The sequence below is a fragment of the Lissotriton helveticus genome, chromosome 5_1 (genome assembly GCF_964261635.1).
Source record: "Lissotriton helveticus chromosome 5_1, aLisHel1.1, whole genome shotgun sequence".
Classification (NCBI taxonomy): Eukaryota; Metazoa; Chordata; class Amphibia; order Caudata; family Salamandridae; genus Lissotriton; species Lissotriton helveticus.
The window spans coordinates 229,376,689-229,401,921 of NC_136065.1; the positions used below are offsets into that span (position 1 = coordinate 229,376,689).

Here is a 25,233-nt window from a genome sequence, read left to right on the forward strand (position 1 = left end):
GAATCCAGTGCAATCATCTTGCAAAGATGTGAGTTTTCTCAACTATGCTTCCAAGATACTTCCAAGTACCAGGACCGCAGGGTTTCTCAACCGGTTATCAGAGGGATTCCTTTCATCAGCATTTCAAACTGAGCGGAGTTTGTCTCTGATCCTAAGGTGGTGCTATTACATTAACTCAGTAAGCCCTATACCATCGGACTGTTTTTTTTTTTTACTTGCAGCATTTAACATCTCAATCAGGCTTTTATTTTTACACCGATTGTCTATATATGTAAATTGATGGACAAGATTGAGACATTTCTGTTCTGGAATGGTTTAGCATTCCTAGGGTCAGATGTATGACGGCCAAAAAAGCCCCGCAAATTGCAAGTCTTTTGCGACTCGAAATTTGCGAGGCGCTATTTTGGATCTACAACAGTGTGTAACAAACTGTTAGGGATTCCCAAAGGGACCGCAAATAGACAAGCTCATGAATATTAATGAGCCTCTCACAATTTGCGACCCCATTGGGAATGGCAGGCCCTACCAGGTATGGTGGCCTGCTGGGCTCAGCAGACCACCATGTCTGGGACTGCTTTTAAATAAAGCATTTTTACAGCCCCTTTCCTTAAAAAAAAAAAACGGGATGCATTTAAAAAAAAAACATTTTTAAGGGCAGGCAGTGGTCCCTGGGACCACATCCTACCCTTAAAAAATATTTTCCCCTGCGTTTGCAAAGGGGAAGGAGTCCCCTGGGGACCCTTTCCCTTTAGCGACCCCATTACCCTTTCTTGAAGAGGGTGGTAATTTGCGAGTGTTTTGCGCCAGCAATTGCGGACACAAAACATTCTTACATAGGGTTGTGCTCGCTATTAAGAAGGGAATGCCCCTTCTTAATAGCGACTCGCAAAAACCCTATTTTGCGAGTCGCAAAAAATGTTGACTCACAAAATAGGGTTTGTACATTACCCATGCTGTTTTTGCCTGCGCAAACGGGTTCGCAAACCAGTATGCGCATGCATAAATGGTCGCACATCTGGCCCTTGGTACTCAACGCCTCAAATAGGTTTTATCTTTTCATTAATTGCGTGTCTATGTCTAATAATGTATACAGATTTTTTTAATGAATATAACAATAAAAAAATGACTTAATTGTCACATCTCCACTGGCAGCATGAGTGATACCGAAGAAGTCAGCCAGACCCTGTACTCAGATCCACTTTCCCAGAGCTCAGCCTGAATGACCTCAGCCATGCACAGTGGGCTGCCCTTTGGGTAGTCCCTAACCCACTGCCCTAGTCCCACATCCACCTGGTAAGCCTAGCAGAGCCTGAGCTTTACACTCTTTAGTCTGAAGAAATGAGGGAAGAAAAGAAAGCTACCATGTCTGAAATATGAAGAATTCATGGCCCCACAAATGCAATAATTTTCCTCTGGTGACACTGGGCTGCTGCTGGAAGCCAAAACTAAAAAACAAACTTCTAAGGAAGTCAAAGACCCGTGGAGGGAAAAAGAACTGCTGGCACTCAAGTTTTTCTTCAAGATAAGAAAGATTGATCCCCTCGTCACAAAGTGAGCTGTACCACGTCAGTCTCACCCTGCTTTCAAGTGCGTATGGAGTATGTCACCTATTCACAACTATGTATTGTGAGAGTTTAAAGTGTAATCTTGCTAAGGATGAAGTTCTACACAAGGATAAGATAAATAATTATTTAAACAAAGAGAGGCTTCTACAATACTTTTACTTGGAAAAGTTCTGCCCATTACCTTTTTTTACAGTCCCCTCTTATTCAAGCCCAATTTTTGTCTTATTCTGTATGTATAGCTAATTGTGAAATCCTAGCATCCACGTTCACAAAGAATTATGTTATGAAAGAGAGAACCCTTATTTAACTTAATAAATGCTCACCTTTGTCCACCACGTCCCATACTTCAACCTTCACGATGTCATCAGTGGCTGCAATGAAAAGAAGAAAAAGATATGTGAATTGAGATTCACTGTAGGTTAATCATTAAAATATGGGTGTTTGGGGGAGGGGGGCAGAAAATGGTACACCTTTGCTTACCAATGAATGAATAAAGCATACACAACCACCAACCACTGAAACAAAGATGAATCTTGTATGTTTTGTAAAATATATGAACAACCTTGGGAGATCTCATCCACAGCCACTCTTGGCAGTGTATCTATATAATGTCCACTTGGCTGGAAACACAGCGGCTGATGCACAGTAGCAGCAAAGCCCAGGTAATGGGTTGGAGTTTGGAATCCAGCCTGAAGCTGTGACAGGTGTGGTTAAAATCTTATTACCTGCCGGGATCTGGCCATCACCTTTTAGATCATAAACTGTTTGTGGCTACCACAAAAAATGGATTTCAATAACGATACAAAGTGTACACCACAGAAAGGGGGGACAGTGCCTATGTTGTTGCATGGTTTTTCATAGTGGCACACATTCCAAAGTGCTAAAGTACAAATAAACATAAGTTAGACAACACTTTAACGGTTAAGAAGGAAAGAGCATGTTTATAATTATTCAGAATGATGTGCTGTGCTGTGCTGTGTCACCAATGTGATCCTAAGAGCAGAGATTGCGAGCTGCACACTTTGGTTGGAACTGGTGGTAAACAAGGCTCACTCAATGAACCAGAAGCTCCAGACAAAGAATTGTTTTGTAGCATGTTTACTTCTGGCACTAATCATCTTCACCTCTGTGTGCAGATCCGGGTAACTCAGTGGGCTGAATAAGTGTCCATTTATATTGTCCAAAGATAGCTCAAAACAACAGCACCTAAATAACAAGACAGCCATTCAAGAGGAGCTCATGGAGGTTGGTAGGCTACACTGAGTCTGTGTCTAGTACAGCTTGGCAGACACAAGTTCACAACCTAACTGGTGTCAAGGTTGTAAAGTTTGTAGAATGGGCACAGATGTAGTGGTGGTGGTTCAGCTCTTAAGAAGGACCTCCGCGGGATTAAATAAATTCAGAGGCCTGTATAGGAGAGGGGTGTCAAAGGTCATGCTTTTCTGGTGAAAGGGGCACCCAAATGACTCCGTGAATCCATTGGATATTTACCCTTCACTAGTTCCGACAGTAATTTAAGAAATAAGGGTGAACCTGGAAATGTAAATTGAAATATCACAAAGGCAGAAAGGATACTGTAGCCAGGGTCTAATGATGACTGACTGGCATATGGATCACAGGTAGGGTCTGTATTACAGGGTCTGACCAAGAGATGGCAAACAAGTCCTTCCTAAAGATTTCGTAAAATGACTGAGGGCTCTCCGGCAGACACCTAAAATAATTGTGGCCTGGGAAGTCGCAGCGGCATTAACTAGGGAAAGTTTTACTGCATGAAAAAGAAGAGCTATCTGGAAGTAAAAGATAGACACATCACAAAATAAAATGACAAACGGAGTGTTGAAACTTTTCAAACACTCACCCCCTGTCACAAGTCTGGGTTTAATCAATCGTATTTTGCTTGCCATATCATCCAAGTTTCGACCTAGTCATATGCAAATCAGTCTTGATCGTGCTCCTCATGGGAACAGTCTAGCCAGAACAGCCAGGCCAGGTTCTCCCTGGACCGGAAACAAGTATCCTAAGACCGGTTTCGGGGTATCACCCCTCGTCAGCCAAGCTAGCTTGAATTCAGTGGCACATTGAGCAAAGGTCTCACATCTGTGCATACCGAAAGCCAATTAGAGCGCAGACAGCAATATCACAAAATAAAATGATGGACGGAGTGTTTAAAATTTTCCACCAAACCGGGGTTATGAGGCGAGGAAAATAACAGTGGATTCAACTCAGATTTGATACTTTTCACTGTTATTTTCCTCACCACATCACCCCAGTTTGGACCAAGCAATAATATGCAAATCAGTCTTGACCCTGCTTCTCATGGAAACAGTCCATCCCGAACTGCCAGGCCAGGTCCGCCCTGGAACGGAAACAGGCATCTTGGGACCTGTTTTGGACCTGCTTTGGGGTATCACTTCTCATCAGCCAAGCTAGCTTGAATCCAGGGACGCAGCGAGCAAGGGACCATGTCTGGGCATATCCTTAGCCACTGAGGGATAGCATTCCATACAGCTCTGATGAAGAGGCCGGTTAAAGAATCTCCGTAAGTAGATTAAACATATTTTCCTCATGGGGACTGGAGGTTACATGGCCTCGGTGGTCTTTTTAAGAACAGCTGTGAAAGAGGAAACTTCTGCTGAGGACGGTACACAAGGGCATTACAATTTCACCTCCAGTGCCAAAACCAAGCCACCTGCAATTTGGGGAGCTATGTAGTCTATAGCATCTTTCTTAACAGGAGGCATCAAGTAGGCCACCTCACTACTGGCTTCATCATCAGGGTCAAATTCTGTAAGGCACCTGGGTGTGGTCCGAATTTGTGCCAACAATGTTGTAAATATTTGTCGTAAGACAAAGACCTTGGCTAAGACGCTTCCCTGTGTCGTTTCTCTTCCATTAATCTCTGTGTCTGTCTGTTTCAGTGCATGAGGAAGGCTTTCGTTTAAGTGATGGACTCCAAAGCTAGTGCAAGAGATGGTGCTGGTGGACGAACTAGCGGTAGAACCCTGGGCACAGGCCCGGGCCAGCTGGATGCCAGTCAACCTCATAACGTCTGAGGTTGACTGGCATCCAGAAGAACCTGCAAGGGGCTGTTTAGTTGCAGATCCCATTGGTTAGGTGGGGTCAAGGGGTATGCAAGAGGGAACAAGTACACAAAGCAACAGCATCAACACAGCCGGAGTGTGACATCAGGGTGCCAGGGTGTGGTTATATGGCCCTGGTGATATCATTTCAAGGGTGGCAAACAAAGCCAATAAGTGCAGGAGAGCTACTGCATCATTTCCAGATACAATTTGATATCCGAGAATATTAAAAAGACGAGGTATCTGCAGGTAGAATTATCCATCAGAACAAGCATTGACAAATCAAATTGGTGTTGCCTACAAGAGCTATTGGCTCTGTCAATTTTTTTCTGCCATATTGCACAGCAGTGTAGCTGCTGTGTAGCATGTAGCCATGACAGGGCCAGCTCTGGCTGCATTTCTTTTTTAAGTGCTGGTGGGGAGGGAACTATGACATGGAGGGGGGCGGTAGGGGAGGAAGAGGGCAACAGGGATTGTAGGAGGGAGCAGGTGACAAAACAAAGAGGGGGAGGGTTTGCGGGATGTGGCTGCAAGTAAGCAGATAAATACAAACATGAACTCTCAGAGTGCTCCCCTAAAAAGAAAAAAAACGTATTTCCCACAACGCAAGCAGTGGAAGGACACGAGTACTTTGCCATGATCCAGGTGAGGGTCAAATACAAGAAGAGGGCGTGAAGCCCACATGGGTTAAGAATTCAGAAGCAAGCAAACGAGAATGACAATGAAGCTAAACAATGGCAAAGAAGGAGCAGACTCTTACCCCATTGTAGGCTAACAAAATGAGCAAGGAGTAGGAGAAAAGCACAGCAGACAAAATAGCAGTGTGCAGGTGGGGTCTGTGAAGAGGAATATGTCACAATTAAAGGGGAGGCGCAGGTCAGGGGCATGGGGATTAGCATCCATAAAAGCAAGGGAGTGAATGAGGGAATTCGCTGAGCCAGAGTGGAAGGAGAGGAGCATATTATTGTGTAGGGGGGTTGTTACGGTGGTGTGAGAAAAGCAAGGGGAAGCATAGGGGTTATCGGCCACAATGACTAGAGTGTAGGGATTACGGTGAGGTTGCCCCAGCATGCAACAAGAGGAAAATAAAAGGAGGCCGTATGGGGAGTGCCTCATTTGAAAAAAATTATGATGAAGTTTGAAATTTTTTTCACAATTTTTTTTCCTAACGATAGTGAATATTAATTCACACAAGATTACTGCCACAACATATTTTACTCAAATATGGACAGAAATGTAACCAAAATAGGAAATAAGAGAGCTAGAGGAGAAGGAAGGGGGGCAACACTTGCTGACTAACCCACTATTGATTGATGAGTTGGAGAAATATTTTCTGCATCAATATTAGCATGTTCTATTGTGAAGAGTGCAGAAAACCTGCTGAGCAGTTAAACCCAGGAGAGCATGACAGGAAAGTAATTAAATGACAGTTGCAGAAGGAGTTGGTGGAGAATGAAAGGAAGAACAGAATCAAGGGCACTTCAAAGTCTGTGCTACTGCACCCATGGTTATTGAGGAGATAGAAGCCACCTTGACTGCCAGAACAGAAAGGACTCTACTGGGACTGAAACAGTGATACTTTGAAAAAAGAAGGTGGATCGCCTGGTGGCACACAAGTTTAGGGCACAACAACTAAAGAAAGTAAACCAAAGTTAGGGGGCAACAATTGATTGCTTTAACAGAGGAAAAGGAAATGGTAACATGGCCCTTCAGAGCCACTGCATCAATGCCAGCATGCAAGGCACAGTGTTGGGAAATATTTTGAGCTGCATTTTACAAGGCTTCTCCAACAAACTTTGGCATCTACTATATAAACTCTAAAAATTAGTTTGATGAATAATACAACAGGAGAGGTCTCATGGATCAACTTTCCAAACTATGTGCAGTCCAGGAATGCACCTATTGACCTCTTGAATGTTAATGAATATAAACAAATGTTCTAGCAATGCGGCTAAAAGACATTCCTCTGCAAATCACTCATCTGCTTTATCAAAGGCAGGCACACATCTGATAGGCAAAAGATCCAATTCACATTGTTGCTGTTACTAAAAATGCCCACATTTATGTAACCCCGACCACCCTGAAAAACACCTGATCACATACAACGGGCACATTTGCCTTTAATCTCAATTTTACTGCCTACGTCATGGGCAACAACGAATAGTCCTTCAGATCTGGGTCTGGTGGCTCAGTGGACTAATACATCTACTGCAGGGGCCTGTGTTCAACCTCATTGTCATAGGTACAAATCCCGGCGGGTCCACTTAGCCTTTCATCCATGTGAGGTCAATAAATTGAGTACCACTGAGTTGAGTAACAATAAACATCTGTTATTCAGCACCAAGAGAGCAATGGGCGAACGTGCGCTTTACAAATACACATGTATGTTATAGGTTCGGTGAAGGGTTTAGAATTATGACAGGAAGAAATGGCGCTCAAGCAAGTACGCAATGGAGTTTGAAATGTGAAAATATGAATATGGTGCCGCCAGGTCAGGGGAAACAAACCCAAGCAAAAAACAACCCCTGCAAGTGTGTAGGTCAGAGCCCACACTGTACAATTGAACCAAGTCCTGTGCACACGTTTTCAGCGTTCTTGGTTTTAGTGTGAAAACCACTCAAAGTACTTTCAGTGGAGAAATATGAAAGTCGACATCAGAAGTATCTTTACGACGATTTTTTAATATCAAATATTACTTGGTCAATACAAAGAGAAAGCCAGCCGACACGTGTTTCGTCACAAGGCTGTGGTGAGAGAACAGTCTGTAGCGTGGGAGTCGGTATACCGGTGATCATTCGAACCCGCTAGGTGATATGGGTACATCAAATTAAACAATAGGTTCCTCAAAAGAAAGGGGCAAGAGGGGAAGGCCTGTTTCCCGGTGTTTTTGCGGTAAATGAAAAAACACCAACGAGCGGACGTTTACATCCCTGTGGTGGCGAGACCTCAGCTCCCTAGATTGTCCAGCGATAGTGAAATACGAGACTTCACTATCGCTGGACAGACTAGGGATCTTACGTTGCTCCCAAGTCAAGACGAGCAGGAAAGTCATGCTGATTAAAGTGGTGCTCTTTTCATGATTCACATCTAGTGAATTTGAATTATCTAAAATGTAAATATAAGATGGCTGCCTTAAATATTAGATAACAGGGGCATGGCCAGGCCGAGGACCAATATGGCCGTTCAACCTTGAAGCACCGGAGAACTCGTCACTATCCTACAGCCTACCTCAGTTTCCTGTCACCTGCTCGTGCTGCTGCCACAGGAATGGGCACGCCTTGACCTCCTCGGGCCGACTATCCGGCCTTCTCTCTGCTCACAGGCGATTGCTTGGTGCTTCAGCCAGGGGTCGCAGGCAGGCGGCTACCTCAATCGAGGTCGGGCTCTCTATCTGTCCTCACACTGCGGGACTCTGTGCTGAGGGCTCGCACTTGACAGAGAGGGACACGCTGCCTCTGGATCACACAGAACATCAGGCTGATGCAGAAAGTCACTTGATCTTCTTCTACTCTGCTGCCCAGCGACACCTCTTCTACAGTACAGGCCTCTGCAAGCACCTCTGGGCTGCCGGCTCTGTGGCGGACAGGGCCGCGTGGGCCCAGCCACATGGACGCCCCTCCATCCATTAAGCTGGTGCCCCTCGCAACGCCACATCTGCCAACTTACCACTGAGTGAGTGCTCCAGGCTGCTGATGGAAGGAATAGAAGCACCATGATAACACTCAATATTTTACCAGACCTGGCATGGTTTTCCGCTCCTGTGCATTTCTCTGCCTAACAGGCCCAATTTAACTTTACGCGTGTTATGACTCCCTAAACATAGATTCTACTGGTCATCTCTTTCCTCTATTGGAATGCTCGAGATTGCCCTTGTGCATAATGGACTGCTTGCCATCTACTTACCCATTATGGCCGAATTGAAAGCTTGCTCTCGTTTTGACACCCTCACAGCCCGGTTGGAAAGAATGCATGAACAACTTGACCAGCATGAGAAGCGAATCGATGCTGCGCAGCAGCGTGCCTCCAACTTCGAAGATGTCGGCCCCACAACCAACGAGTGCAATGAAAAGATTGAGGCTCTTCAAGACCATGCCGCAAAAGCTGAAGATTTAAAGGCAAACGTGTGTCAAAATAATATCCGTATTGCGGGAATAGCAGAATCTCCCAATACTGGCCGCATGAACATCTAGGTGGAACATCTCCTCAAGGAACTCTTTGGCAGAGCGGCATTTTCGTTTGCGGTTGAGAGGGCCCAAAGAACCCTTGGCCCGGGCAAGCACCTGGCAAACCACCATGTTTGATCATCGCGAAACTTCTTAACTACCATGACAGGGACACTGTTCTTCGTCTAACCCGCGACAGGGAGCAAATACAACACCAGGGCATGATTATCTTTTTTCCCCCAACTTCACCCTAATTGTGCAAGAGGCGCAACGTAAATTCTCTGGTGTTAAGCGCATGCTCCAGAAAGCGAACATGTGCTAGGCTATGTTGTACCCTGCGTGACTACGAATCCAAATTAATGGTAAATTTCACCTTTTTGACTCTCTTACTGAAGCTGTGGATTTCTGTAAGCAGCATAATCTTGGGTATAGCTCGCCGAGTTTTAGGAGATCCACTTCTCCCCCCTCCCATGATTCAGCGGACCTGTAAACCTCTTCCTTACCTCCTCAGGTTTGCCATCACATTGCTGAGCCAGACTGATCACTATTGGATTCGGTAGTGTAACAAACTATTATGCTGCATCTGCGCTCTACCTACCTTTACTACTCTTGTTCCAGATATTACAGTTTCATTCCCCCGTCAAGATCATGGACATTTGGCGCTCTCCTAGGAGTATTGCCTTTCCCCTACGAGTTCTCCACTTGATTGTTATCTCTGATGGTTATTTGGGATTATGATGGGGTTCACCGGATACAGTTTGTTTGCTATCCGATGTAGATGGTATGGGTTTTGATTGTTCGGCTATGTTATTCTTGTCATTTTATTCCTACAGGGATCTGATTCGGTTACATGCTGTGCAGTATTTTAATACTCACATGCCTGCATTTCTGCTCATTATCCTTTTGCCTAGATGACTCCACCTGCTAGAGGACCTGGGGCACTAACACTAAGGTGAATGACCTGGAATGGAAGAGGGCTGACTAATCCTTGGAAGAGGCGGCAGGTATTGTCCTACTTGTCCAGACATCATACCCAGTTAGCTTTCCTACAAGAAACCCACTGTGCTCTGAATCCCCCAATTGCTATTCATCAAACTGCTGGGGGGGCGGGGGGGGGGGGGGGGGGGGAATCATTTTTAGCTAAATATAGCACATATTCCAGGGAACCACGGAGTGTGGATGTCATTACTGACTCAGAGGGCACACTTGCTACTACATCCCTTTTACTGATCAATATCTGGGCCGCTAACGTGGATACACTCTACTTCTTCTAGGACATTTCCACACATATAACCCGGTTACATGAAGATCGCATATTAATGGGGGGGAGGTATTTCATTTCTCTGTCCTTCCCTGGAGTCGACTGACACCGGACATAAGACCAAGCCCGCTCCCCACAGGTCTTTTCATCCCACCTGCGATCCCTACACCTGGCGCTCCAGATATCTGCTAAATAAGGGTTATACTTTTTACTCTGCCCCTCATGATTCGTGGTCGCATAAAGACCCCTGACTTGTTGCTCATGGTTACTGATGTCGGGCACCTCCCCCAAAATGTTATCGGACCACTCTCCAGTGCTTTTGACCTTTCTTTTCCCCAACATTGCGCCACCTCGTCTGACCTTGCAATTCCCTACAAATGTGTTACTGCACGATGGTTTTCGAGCGGAGGTTCGATACACAATTATAGAATGCTTTGAGCTCAATATTGGAACTGTATCACAACATTCTGTACTTTGGGAGGTTTTTAAAGCTTACATCAGGGGAGTTTGCACTGCCAAACATTCTGGAGTACTCGCGTCCATACGTAGGGAAGTAACGGCTATTAAACGGGCACTGGGCGATCTCAACACACAGACCCAGACTGATGACCCCTGTCATTGCACTAATGCACAGTGCTGCTCCAAGACTTTCACGATCTTCCGGCTCGCAAGGTGAACTGTATGGACAAGTATGCATGAGCGCGAGTTTACGGTGAGGGCGAGAGACTCCCTGACTCGCCTGCTCTGCCCCCATATTAGGCTTCCTTCATCACGCACCTCCAGCTGGATGATGCTTCCTTAGTTAAAGAAGACATCTCTGCCACATTCCTCACCTTGTACACTCAACTATATATGTCCTGCAGCGTCGCTGCTGAAGCGCTGGCTGATTATTTAGCAGAGGTAGCTATGGTGTGGCTGTATAAGAGACAACTTTTTTAATTATAACAAGAGAACCTAATTGATGCCTTCGGACCATGGGCAGACAATCTATTCTAGAGAACGAAGGTCGATATACTCCAGAATTGTTTCGATTGTCAACAATTCTGCAGTATATCGATTGTGACTATCTTATTGCAGTAATTGTAGGTCCAAACTTTCTCTATAATTGATTCAGATGCAAGGGACAGTTGGCTCCCACGTCTTTCTTGCCTGATATTGTTTGCTTTCCTTCTTTCCTTATTCTTTTTCTGGAACTGTTTGTCATGCTTACTCTCGGATAGGTACAGGCTTGTACCCTATCAAATGTTGTATTTGACCTTCTTCATGGTCTCCTTAATTCCTGTATATATTGAATACAAATTTCCAGACCCGGCTGAGTACTGGAAGACCAGATATAGTACTGATTCAGGTCTATATATCTCATTGTAGATGCCATTACATTATCCTAAGGACCTTTGTTCTCTAGAATAGTATAAGAGACAACAGCAGTTCCTCGCCTCACCTATCTCCTGTGATGAGATATCACAGGCCATCGATGACCTGAACAGCACACGTGCCCCTGGACTGGATGGTTTCACAAGTGATTTTTACAAAGTCTATAAGTCATTGCTAGAAGTCTATCTTTAACACAAGGAACCCCCCCCCCACACAATGCATGAGGCAGTGATAACTTTTATACTTAAACCAGGCAAATCTCCGCAGAGTTGCACCTCGTATAGACTCTTATCCCTGTTAAATCATGACAACAAATTTCTGCCTAAAGTCCTTGCTACTCACCTCTCCCTTCTTATGGACAGCATAATCTCCCCATTGCAATTTGGATTTGTTCCAAATCGCTCTACTTCGCTCTAATTCCTTAACCAGATAACTCCTATCTCCGTGCCGCAATGGTTTTATTCGAAGACAAGAAGGCATTTGATTCGCTAGAGTGGTCCTTTTTCCTTTTTGCATGCTACGTTCCGGAAACTGGGTACTGCGAAGGGGTTTCGGCACCTTGCCCGTCTACTTTATACTGCCCCATTGGTGCGTCACTTCCAGGCGCGCCACCTGGCACATGGATTGCTCTTCCATCGCGGCCCCCTTTTGGCTTCCCTGTATGCTGACAACGTGATGCTTTTGGTCAGGGACCCCGATTCCAATCTTTCTCCTCTCCTCCAAGAGTTCGACAGGTTTGGGGTATTCTCGGTCCTTACTATTGACTGGAGCAAATTATGGCCCCACTATCGATAGGCTGTCATCCCAAATCAATCAGTGGATTAAACTCCCCTTATCTATTGCTGGCAGAATTGCCATCATCAAGATGGTGGTGTTACCCCTGTTTTTATAACTATTTCTTAATATCCTTATAGTCCTGACGGGCAGTTTCTTTGACACTTTGCGTAGCATGCTCACACAGCTACTCTGGGTCGGTAGACAACCAAGAATTAGCTGGCCAACACAAACATTGCCCCGGGAAGGGGGGGGGGCGCCTGATGACTGTGGAGGCATTGACTAAGCGAACACTGGCCACTTGTTGACTCCACACCGGGCGACCTCTTTGCTGATGCCACGATGCAATCTGTGACTTCATTGACAGAGGGGCTTGACTGGTCCTATATGGACAGATTCCTTCTTCAGCTGTACAACACCGTTCATACCATACTCCTGTCCTCCCCCGAGGAGCCTTTGGACTTCCCAACACTTACTATGGTAACTAGGACCCCTGATAATGCCCATTTGGCTTCTCTGTTATACCATTCGTCTCTACTACTGAAACCTGGCGAGGTGGGAGGGGGCTCAGGTTGCGTGGGAGAGACTTGGGGAACCCACTACAAGACACGACATGGTACTATTGTTGTGAACAGACCCAATTTGTCTCCAATATCCTTAAACATAAGCTACTGTACTTTAAATACCTACACCAGGCATACACTACATACTTCTCATCGCCAAAATCAACCCCACCAAATCGCACTGCTTACCCAGATACGCAGCTAACCATGTCTATTTCTCACATCTGGCGTGGAAATGTGTGCCAGTACTCTCTTATTGAGAGAAAGTTTTTTCCATTTTAATCACAGATGATTAGTTTTGCACTTACCACGATCCCACTAATGGCATTATTAGGCTATGCTAAGCTATTGCCTGCAGGAATCCTACGTTATGCTGCCATTGCTCTGTTACTGGCTAACCGGCAGGTGTTCCTGCACTGGGACAGCACTACCCCCCCAACGGTGAACGTAGAATCGCCTGCCGCTGCCCCAGAACACCTCTCTCCTGGTAGGTGTTCGAGGACCTCCTCCACCCGCAGGCTCCTGCCTGCGCCTCATCCCTGGTGGGCCAGTGAGAGAGCTTTGCTCTTCTGCTGCTCCACTGCGGTCAGTCTGTCTTGTTGGGCCCGTTTTTGTTTGTGGTGTATTTCCCGGTCTTTACTGGGTTTTTTTCACTGTAATTTCTGTGCCTGTTTTGGTCTGTGATTCTGTTTTTTCTGCCCTTTGTTGTTTTTTCTGCCTGTGCCCTCGTTTTCTCCTCCCTGCCCGTCCTCGCCACCCTTTTTCCCGCTGCTGCTCTCCTGCGGCCGCTCACCCTGCCGTCTCGCGCCCACCTCCCAGCTGTGCTTCCCTCCCCCTGCCCTATTTAATGCCAGCCAATGCACAGCCACCCAGCAGGCATGCCGAAGGCGAGCCAAAGGCAAGCCCGTCAGCGTCCGCAAGTGACTCAACCGCGACCAGCGCCAGGAACCCTGTATCGCCCACCATCCATCGCTACGACTCAGCCGTCCTACTAGACCCCTGAAGGAGCAACAACTGCCAGTAGTCCACACTGAGCACCACCCACGAACAGTTCTCCTGCCATCACTGCCGCTATACCTTCACCACCGCACGCACCCACATGGCCATCCCCCACACCGAACGCCAACACCACCTAAGCCCTGAAATGAATCCTCCTCTACATGCGCTCCCTGCACAGACATGTCGTAGATATCTGGGACCTCCTCAACACCCTCTCACCAGATGTCGCCTTCTTCACAGAAACCTGGACAAGCGCCTCCTCCGCCCCCGACATCGCCACCGCCATCCCTGACGGATACAAGATCCAGAGGAAGGACCGCCCCAACCAACCAGGGTGGAGGACTCGCCATCGCACACAAGAGCTCCCTCCGACTCTCCACCTCCACCCCCAGCGACTCTTTCTCCACCACGGAAAACCTGCACTTGCAGATCCAGACCAACCCTAGAACCACACTTTGCGGCACCCTCGCCTACATCTCCTCCGGACCTTGCGCTCCATTCACCACCAGCATCGCCGACCTCATCGCCCCACACCCCATCACCTCCATGGACTACATATTCATCGGAGACCTGAACTTCCACCTCGACAAACCCAGCAACTCCAATTCCGCCATCCTCCTGAATAACCTTGCCAACATCGGACTGAAACAGCTCGTCCTCACACCTACCCACAAGGCAGGACACACCGTGGACCCCATCTTCGCAGGAGGTAACAACATCCACTTCAGCCACACCATGCAACCCCCATGGACGGACCACCACTGCGTACACTTCTACCTCAACAAACCCACGCGGTCCAAACCTGCACTACGCCCTCCAACAAAGGAACTGGAGCAAAGTGACTAAGAAGCAGCTCAACTCAACCCTCAACCGAGACGGCCCCCACCACCTCGACCGACACCAACCTCGCAGCCAAGGAACTCCCCAAATGGATCTCCAACTGCGCAGACGATCTTGCACCCCTACCTAACCCTGACAGACAGCGGACCAGGAAGGCAACCTCGTTCACTGCCGATCTCCAAGAATACATACGCACCCGCTAACAACTCGAGAAGAACGGGAGAAAAACAAAAACGTCTAAGGATCGCACCAACTACAAGAACGCCATGACGGAACACCACCAACGCATCAGATCCACCAAACGGAGCTCTATCCAACAAGATCCTCGCCAGCCCCAGCAACTCCAAGGAACACTTCAGCATGATCCAGGAATTCTCCAAGCCCCCACTAGCGAAACCACGGACATCACCCCTTCCCAGGACCTCTGCAACAAGCTCGGATCCTGCTTCAATCTGAAAATCAAGGGCCTCTACAACACTTTCAACGACAAGACGCCTGACCCCCGAAACCACATCCTCTTCCAGCAACGCCAGCCAGCCCACCATTTCCTCCTGGACCCGAGTCACCACCGAAGACACAACCTCAACCATGAAAGCCATCCACTCAGGAGCCCCCACGGACCCCTGCTCGCCGCACATCTTCCACAGAGCCCCACTGCCTGAGAACTGCGATGCATAATCAACACCACCATCAAGACCGGCATCTATCCCGACAACTGGAAACGTGCAGAAGTCAGACCCTTGCTCAAGAAGCCCTCAGCAGATCCCATGGACCTCAAGAACTACCGACCCATCTCCCTCCTCCCGTTCGTGGCCAAAGTCACTGAGTAGACCGTCAATGCCCAGCTGACAAGAGTCATCGAAGAAAACTCCATCCTCGACCCCCCCAATCCGGATTCCGCAGCAACCACAGCACCGAGACGACTCTACTCGCAGTCACAAACGACATCCGCACACTCCTTGACTAAGCACACAGCGCTGCCCTGATCCTACTCAACCTCCCTGCAGCATTTGATGCCGTCTCCCACTGCACACTCATCACCAGACACCGCAATGCCGGAATGCAGGGAACCGCCCTCGACTGGATCTGCTTGTTCCTCAAGGGCAGAACCCAAAGAATCAGACTGCCACCCTTCCTCTCCGAACCGACAGAAATCAACTGCAGAGTACCCCAAGGATCGTCACTCAGCCCCATGCTCTTCAACATCTACTTGACCCCCCCTCCCCGCCATCGTCAGACAGCAAGGACTTAGCATAGTATCCTACGGCGACGACACCCAGCTCATCCTCTCCCTCACCAAGGACACCATCACCACCAGGCTCAACTTCCAGGAAGAAATGAAGGGCATTGCATCCTGGATGAGCAGCAGCTGCCTGAAGCTCAATTCGGAGAAGACAGAGGTCCTTGTGCTCAGACCCTCCCCCTCTGCATGGGACAGCACCTGGTGGCCCACTGCCCTCGGCAGCCCTCAGACCCCCACGGACCTCGCCAGTAAAAATGACATCGTGCTCAACTCCTCCCTCTCCATGACCCGACAGGTCAACGCCGTCACCTCCAGCTGCTTCAACACCTGCTGCATCCTCAGAAAGAACTTCAAATGGATCCCCCCAGAATCAAGGAAGACCATCACCAACGCCCTCTACGCCGGGATCAACAAGTCTCTGCTCCACAAACTCCAGACCATACAGAACCCCGCAGCCAGACTCGTCCACAGCATCCCTCGACATGAGCGCATCACCCAACACCTACAGAACCTCCACTGGCTCCCAATAGAAAAGAGAAGCACCTTAAAGATACTCACCCACGCTTGCAAATGCCTTCACAACACCTAACCCCAATACCTCAACAGGAGACTCTTTCCACGCACCCAAGCAAAACTTCAGATCCGCGGACCTTGCCCTCACACCGAAATCCCGCGGATCCGGCGAGCCAGAACAGGAGGAAGAGCAGCCAAGACCTGTAACGAGCTCCCGATCAACATAAGACAAGCCCACTCCCTGAACATTTTCAGTAAGATACTCAAGGCCTGGCTCTTTGACTGAATGGAGCTTGCTTAATCCCCCAGTGCCTTGAGACCGCAGTGATTTGGTATACTGCGAGACCACGAGTGACACATATGCTACATCACAACCACCAGCCTCCAGACACAAGTACATATAGCAACCACAGCAAGATTATTTTTTTCCTTTTTCCTGCTGCTAAATAAGCGCCCAAACATGGTTGATGCATACCCAACTGGGTTCCACGTGATTCAGGAATCGAAAAATTCAAAAAATGGTACTAGTCCTGCAGGACTAGTACCTTTAAAAATCTCCTCGACCTAACTCCAACCTACTTGACCTCCGCCTCTGAAAGCGGAGCAAATGTGACAAAGTAACAAGATTTAAAGGCATCTTTATTGCTCGTTACCTTTGTGAGCAATAAAAATGCCTTTAAATCTTATTATCTTGTCGCATTTGCTCCGTTTTCACAAGCAGAGGACAAAAGTTAGTTTGTCTTCCTACTCACCAAAAAGGGCGAGTAGGACCTAAAAGCAGCTCGATCTCGTTAAGTTTAGCTTGCATATGCGAGCAGTCGAGTGGATTTTTCGAGCCCTGTGATTGAAATCATACATATTGGGTTGGGAATGTGTTTCCTTAATTTTTTGTTCTCTCTTCGCATTTTCTTTTTATTCGGTGGGTGGGGAAGTTTCTTGTTTTTAATTTTTTTTCACATAACAGTTAAATAATACCAATCACTTTGTTTGCGGTGTCATGTTAGGAAGCTGGCTCTGAATATACTATACCAAAGTGAGGTATAGTGTGCACAGAGTCCAGCGGACCCCAAAGGTAGGCAGAGGTAAAGTCAGATAGCACCTCACTTTCTATTTGTGGTAGGGGCAGTATCAGGGGACAGTGTTAAGCATTTGTTGTACATGCTCCATCAGCAAATGAATTCACACACTCAAAGACCAATTGTTTTTGTATAAAAATATTCTTTTAGTTATTTTATTTTCTAGAACCAAGCAAGCCTGGCACAGGTAAGCAATAAATACTTTACAGTAGTAATGCAGTTTGAATTGTAATTGTATATGCACTTTGTTTTGACTTACATTATGGTTGCAGAGAAATGCAATACTTTGTAAATACAGTACATAGACTTGAATGGGCTTTTCAGTAAAATACTAGTAATACTAGTTACTTTTTGGATTACTTTTCTTACGCAGAGTAGCATACCTGGATACTACTCTGGGACATTTCCTGTAAACAGAGTAGTAAAATCATTTTTGTTAAACAGTGCAATTTTAAAGAATTTCTTTAGTTTTGAAACTCCACACTTGAAACTTTTCCATGAACAACAGTCAATGTTATCCTATGAAGGAAAATAGTGTTATCGGTTTTAAGGTAAGTATTTGGTATTCGGAGTTGAGGTTCTGGGGGTAGCCTCAGGGGTCCCCCAGGGTCAAGGATGCACTCTTGTTACACCCTCAGCGGCACTAGGGCGGCCGGGTGCAGAATGCTGAGGCCCAATGTTATCCAAAGGGGGATAGGGGGCCTCCAGTTGGGGGCTGTGGACGAGCAGGACACTTGGTTGTGGGAGCAAAGCTCATGGACTTTAGCTCAGGGCAAATGGGGAAGAAAAGTAGCACCAAAGGAGCACCCTCAGGGGCACTAGGGTGGCCAGGTGCAGGGTGCTGTTTCGACGTCAGACGCCCTGTTGTTTGCAATAGGGAACTTCCGGTTTGCAAAGGCACTGCAGGCTTGGGGACGAAGGTCTTCTGGGTGCGACCACCACTACGAGAGGTAAGTTGGGGGTTGGTTAGGCACTGTCGGTTTTGCCCCCCAAGGCCGTGGGGCGTCGGGTGCAGGGTTGCCTTTTGGGGTCGGATCTTCTTACCAGCTCCTGGTCGCAGTTGGGGGGACCTTCCGGATTTAGACTGCAAGCGTCGGCTGGAGGCAGGTCAGGGGTCGCCAGATCTTGGGTCAGGATCACCGGCGGGACCTCCTCGGGTGTTTGCCCACTCGCGCTCGGGCCGTGGGCAGCAGGTGCAGAGTGGAGCAGATTCACGCTGTCCGGCCCAAGCCAGAGGTTGCAGATTAACAATTCCTGTTCAATTAGGAAGGATAATTGCAATGTATTAGGTGAGCAGGAGGTAGTGTGCTGTTCTGTAGCGGTTTACTACACAGACAATTCTGAATGTTTGAAGCAGATACAACAATATGGTGACAATCTGGTCTCCCAATCCATGCATGAACTGAGCACTGGTACCGAGAGCACCAGAGGAGGCGATGTTGGCGCAATTACGGAGTTTCCAGTTGTGTCTAGGATACAGTGTCCTGTAAGACTGTTTTACCCTGGAACAGTTTTACTTCGCTTATACAATTCGGTACTCAGTGAAAATTTTCTAGCCAACCATGTAAGAATTTGGAGCAACTGGGGGTGTTGCAATTGAATGGCTTCCTGATTAAGTAAGTAAGTGCTGACAAATGTTAATTATGATTCGTTTAGGCACTACCTAGGTCTCCAAACCAGGTTAGTGGCAACGCTAGTCAGCTGTTACATGTACTTCTACTTTCTCGCCATATTAGTGGCAGCATGAGTAAGTCATTATTGATTGCAAGTGGGCCACAGCTCACAAAGGTAACTCTGGGAGTGTTGGTATCCTCATACCCACACTGTGACTAATTTCCTGAATTTCTTCATCCACACACTGTGACTCATTGTCTGCTCACAAGGACCTCTGGCAGTGTTGGTGCTCAAATCCTGGACTACTTTGGTTAGTTTATGTCTTAGGAACTTTAACCAAAATGTTCAGCAAACAGACATCACTACCATTGTAGTTGAACCATGGGAACCTCCCATTGAATGGAAGTGTGGTTGGGTCCATAGGAATCTTCTCCCTTCACGATCCTTGCGGCGTTCCGCTGGGTTCATCCATTAGCCAGACATTATTTAATATATATATGTCACAGAACTAGCCAATCTAATCAGATCATTCCGCCTGTCTCTGACTTACAATGCTGATAATACTCAAATTGTCCTACCAGCCTTCAAAAGCGGCACCAAAATTGACACCAAGTTTCATGACAGCATGCTTGCAGTCAGATCTTGGATGAGTATGCACTGCCTCAAACTCAAGGTAGTCTTGTTTGGTAACTTCTCCCCCATATGGTCTCCTGCCTGGTGGCCAGACAAACTGGGCCCATTACCATCCCAGTGACCAAGGCTAAAAACGTAGGAGTGATAATTGATGAAAAAATTCACTTCTGGCAGCAGGTCAATGCTATTACCTCTTCCAGTTTTGATCTACTTAAATCCCCCCAAAGCAATCTTGCCCTCGTTCCGGCCCATACCAAAAAAGACTAACTATCACCTTACTCTTATCTACATTAGACTATTGCAATGGACTTTACCTGAATATACAGGAAAAACATTAGAAAAAGCTCAAGACAGTGCACAACGCAGCAGCCAGACTTCTCCAAGGCTTCCCAAAATTACAATCGGTGGCTAAGGAAATTCAAAATCTGTATTGGCAAGAAGTTGCATCAAATTCAAGACCTTATGCATCACCTATAAGGCGCTCCATTACACAGCCCCGCAGTTTTTGAGGCAGTCCTTGAAACGGTACTCCCCAAAAAAGAGCCCTTCGCTCAGCAGGTGCAAATCTCCTGCTACTTCCCAGAATTCGAAAGGCGAACTGGGGTGGCAGAAGTTTCATATCAGGATCCTTCAAACTGTGGAATAGCTTACCAAACCGCATAAGGGCTTTGCCTACGCTAACGGCCTTCAGGAAAGACCTTACAACCTGGTTATTTAATAACTAGGGCTAGTTTTTTTTGCTCAGGACTGCTACCACCAAGATACCTCTGGTATTTGTGCGCTCACTACATTTGTTTAACATAACATAACATAACCTGTTTCAGGCTTTTGTAGAGGTAGCACTCAATCACAACTGTGCTGCTGACACATTGTCTTAGGGAAGTAGGATGAAAGGGATTAAAGTATCTTCTACTTTTAGATAACACAGAGAGACCTGATGTGTACCAAACTGCTGTTCAACAGATGACAGGAATATGGGATAAACGTTAACAGAATCTTGGAGAGGTATACATTTTTCTTCAGTACACAATGTATGGCAAGTTGATAGAGCAATGTTTGCTGGCTCTGAAGGAAATTTCAGAGACCTGTGGCTTTGAGTATATTACATATAAACAGGTGATTGGCGATCATTTTAACAAAACGTAATACAAGAAAGATTGTGTGTGGGCACAGAAATCCTTCTTAAGGGAACTTCAGATGTATTTGTGGGTATGTGCAGGGGTTCCAGTTCCAAGTGCTGTGGGCTACCAGGAGTCGTCCCAATGGAAGGGTGGGGGGGGGGAGGGGGAGGCATGTGTGGAGCCCATGCCGAGGACTTCGGTCTTCTCAGAATTGAGCTTGAGGCAGGTGTTCTACATCCAGATGGCACCAGCCTTCATCCCGTCATGGAAGTTGTTCTTGGCGACTTTGGATTTGTTGGGGAGGGAGAGAATTAGCTGGCTATTGTTGGCATAGGAGGCTATGTTAAGTCTGTGGTTCCCGACGATGGCTGCAAGCGGGCCCATTTAAATGTTGAAGAGAGGGGGACTTAGGGAGGAGCCCTGAGACACTCCACAGCTGATCTCTGTGGGTTCAGAGAGGGACAGTTTACATTCTTCCAGTAAAGCAGTTATTGAGGTTTTTCCGAAAAAGGCCTATCTGCAATCAGCCATTTTACTCAAGGCAGAAGATGCTACCCTGTTACCTCACTTGCTGTCTGTCTTTGAGAACTTTGTATTTCTATGTGGTTAACGCTTACTATCATGGTTCAAAGCAAACCAAAAGGTGTCAGGAATTACTTTGTTCAGTAGAATATCCAATTGGGGAAGGAGACAATTTTGATTGCTTGGGCCTACAGTTTATTATTATTTTTCTTGGGCAAATCACATGCAAGAAGCCAAGATTGCTTTATTCTACCCCTACGGCACGGACTCATTTGTATAAATTGTATATAGGATCTGACTTTTTCATGCTGTGTGATCTATTAGGTGTTCATCAGCTGTACCATAAAGTGTCTTAATATTACAGAAAATAAATAACTTAGGAACTTGTCAAATTTGTCTGTAGTATTCCAAAGAACTCCTGGCATACTGAGATGTTAAATAGATTTTTCATATCTCTTAAGTTCCTATTGCTTTGGATTCATACTAAGCTCAAAAGTCGACAAGACTTTTCATAAATACCCAATGTATGATTGCTTATAATTTGACCATATTCGTAAAATCAAACGTTAGAAAGCATTTAATGAAAATTGGATTCGAAATTAATTATATTTTCCTGAAAGGAATATAGAAGACTCCTCAAAATTAGTTTACTTAAGTTTTTTTGTTGGTCCTTGAATCATTAGGGATTCCTGGAAGCTACAATTTAGCCCGATTGCACCTCATTTTGTAACACAAACAGGTTTTGGCCAGAGCAATATATAGCCTTTCCTGCAACCCTACGCTGTGTACTCCTTTTACTAAGGGATTGCTCACTTTTGAAAATACGATATGTTAGACAAGGCCCTCTCTGCAGGGCCACCCCTAAACTTTTTGCCTTCACCCCTTCTGTTTTCTGAACCCATTTTTGTTGGGTTTTAGGACTCTGTGCACTTTATCACTGCTAACCCGTACTAAAGTGCTTGAGCTTTACCCCTAAAACAGGGTACAGTTGGCATTTGGCTTACACCCAACTGGTACATTTAAATTACTTGGAAGTCCCTCATATATATTTCCAGGGGTACCCATAGCCAGTAAATTAAATGCTTATAGTGGGCAGCAGCTCCCATTGCGCCACCCACTAAAAGCTGCCTTTTTGAAACACGTCTCCGACCTGCCATTGCACCCTGTAATGCATTTTTTAACTGTCAAATAATCCTTTTGCCAGGCCTAATCCTTCCTATACATACATATAAGCCACTCCTAAAGTAGGCCCTGAACAGCCCACAGAGTAAGGTGCCTTCAGCACGCTCACAAAGAACTTGACACCAGTCTATTGTCACCCCAGACCCCTTTGGGACTGTACAGAGAGTAAGGAAATTCCAGAACTACCTGTGTATAGGGGGAGAATGCCATAAGTTTCTTCCACTTCAAAGTTGGCACCAGGTATAAAACGAAGACCCTCAGACCCACTCTTCAGTACACTCCTGAAACTATGGACATTGCAGAACAAGGACGGCCTTGTTCCACAGAGGAGTGCCCTGTTGCTTGAAGCCTGTTTTGCCCTTCTGAGGTCTGCTGTGCCTCTACCAGTGAACTGCCCTGCTGCTTGAAGCCTGCCTTGTTCTTCAAAGGCCTGCTGCTTGAGACCTGCCCTGTTCTCTGAGAAGGAAGACTGGACCTTATCCCTTCATTCAAGGCTAACCTGAGTGAATTCAAGGGTCCGATGGCTGACCTCCTGTTCTGAGCTACAGGGACACAACAAGCTCCTGGGGCATCCCTGCAAATGCCCAGCTGACCTTCTGTAAAGGACCTGCAACTGGACCTGCCCGAATCCTGCTGGTGTCTACTGGAGAGACTTCCTGTTACCCAGGAGGTGCATCCTAAGGTCCTGGGCCATTGGCTGGCATCAGTTGAGCTCCTCCTGCGAAACCGGACTTTCAGAAGGTAGCTTTTTCAGCTGGAGTAACCTAGTGTCTGTATCGGGTCGCATTCCATTGCAGTCACGCTGAACTTGTGACTTTGTCCCATTCTAGCGCAAACAGATACCCCCAGTTAGAGCTTTCTGTTGCTTCATGCTATCTTTACTTAAACCTTTAAAATTGTATAGCTCCAGTTCTACTGTTTAGAATTCTGCCGTTTTGGTCTCTCTTTTGTTTATTGCATTTTACTCTATTTTTCTAAATTGGTTTGTTGGGGGGGGGGGTATGTCTTGTGTTTTCACTATATTACTGTTCGTGTGCTGCATGGATACTTAGTACAGTGTCTCTAAGTTAAGCCTGCCCGCTTTTGTGCCAAGCTACCAGTTAAGCACAAGTTATTTTAGTGACTTTTGTAGGACACCCACACAAAGATTTTCGTTTTTGCTTGAGAAGGGTTTTCAGCCCCCTCAATCAAAAACCCAATTTCCTACAAGACCAGTATTTGAAATATTAAATCTCAGATGTGTGTACCTTCAAATCAGGCAAGGAACTTTGAGGGTAATTTTTCAATGCGTTATATGCCTCAATTAGCAAGAAATGGCTTTGTGCAATGTTTAAAAATAACTGCAGTCACACTGCCTTTCAGTTCATACAAATAAGTATTATATTAATAGTGAGCTGCAGTTTGCTGGCAGTTGCTACTAATATTTATATAGCAGGGAGAACGCGGGCAAACCTTTTGCTCTTTTTCTTAGGTTTAAAATGAAGCAACAGTGGTATGCAACTTACAGTTTAAACTGGTTCTGAACTACTTTATTTATTTCTTGTTCCTGGTTGGGTTATTTATTAATTCAGTATAATAATATGAAAAAAGTCAAAATCTTGCATTACTCTCTTATCTGTGTGCTATTATCATGTCTTTTGATTAAATGTAATTGTGTACTTGCATGTATCTAATTTGATTGGTTTATCATCTCGTTTACCCGATATGAACAGCAAACAAACTGAATAAACGGCACCATGAAAAAATAAATGGCAGCATAGAAGGATTGTGGTCAATAGTCTCCTCTCCGGGGCGGAGCCGGACGGCGGCCAAGATGGTCGCCCGGGCTCCCGGCTCCGCCGGCTCTCCTCTCCCGCCGCCTGATCCTATCGCCCGCCCCGCACAGCTCCGGTGCCCCCGTGCGTCGGATGGTGCGCTAAGCAGATGCGCCCGACTCCGAGTGATTTCCGTGCCCTGGAAGCGAAGCTACGGACCTCCGTGATTTTGGCCTGCTCGAACCTTGCAGCCGGGACCCCGCGTGATCTCGCAGCCGCCTGGAAGTGCAATAACTACGGCTGCGCGGACCCAGAAGGTACCGGTGAACGCTATGCTGGTCGGCCCGCCCCCAAGAACTTGGCGTCAGTGCTGCCTGTGGAGCGTGAGGGCACGACATATGCTGTCCTTTGGAGCTGGTTTGGTGTCCCCCCCCCCCCCCCCCGATAGAGTTGGACATTTACCGACTACTTTTTGCTACTCTGATGGGACTTTGCTTGGCCTGCGACGAGCTGCTTACACTCCGCATCACAGTTCCTCAGAGCTGGATGCGGAGCTATACCGCTGTTGCACCATCCTGACTGTGGGGGGGGGGGCCCCGTCGATGCTCCCGCACCACGAAGTGGGGCGATGCCTCTACTGTGTGCTAACGTTTTGGAACTGTTGACGCCGTCCCCCTTTCTCCGATCCTAGGGCGGGCGGCCCTGACACTGGTTGATGCGGCGTTCTATTGGGGGTCCCTCCTGTGAGTAGTGTGGCGCGGTGGTGTGTCCGCATATGGCGTTGGCGACGCGCACAAGAGATCGAGGGGAGAGGGATCTTATGCCTCCCGTGCGCTGGAAGGGCGGACCCGGATCTGGATTGCTACAGGGAGGAGCCCGTTATCACCGGACTGGGGAAGACAACCTGCCGCTGGTCTCCTTGTTGCGGGACATTGTTTATGTGGCCCCGGCACGGC

At 46.9% G+C, this 25,233-nt stretch overlaps 1 protein-coding gene across 3 annotated transcripts in view; it reads right to left on the reverse strand.

Annotated features, from left to right (window-relative positions):
* The window catches only part of RABL6 (RAB, member RAS oncogene family like 6), a 418,930-nt gene that overhangs the window by 354,513 nt on the left and 39,184 nt on the right, over window positions 1–25,233 (reverse strand). For all 3 annotated transcript variants that reach the window (XM_078642071.1, XM_078642072.1, XM_078642073.1), the window contains exon 3: window positions 1,889–1,936. In XM_078642071.1, coding sequence (XP_078498197.1) covers window positions 1,889–1,936 — 48 coding nt within the window. The remainder of the gene's footprint in view (window positions 1–1,888; window positions 1,937–25,233) is intronic.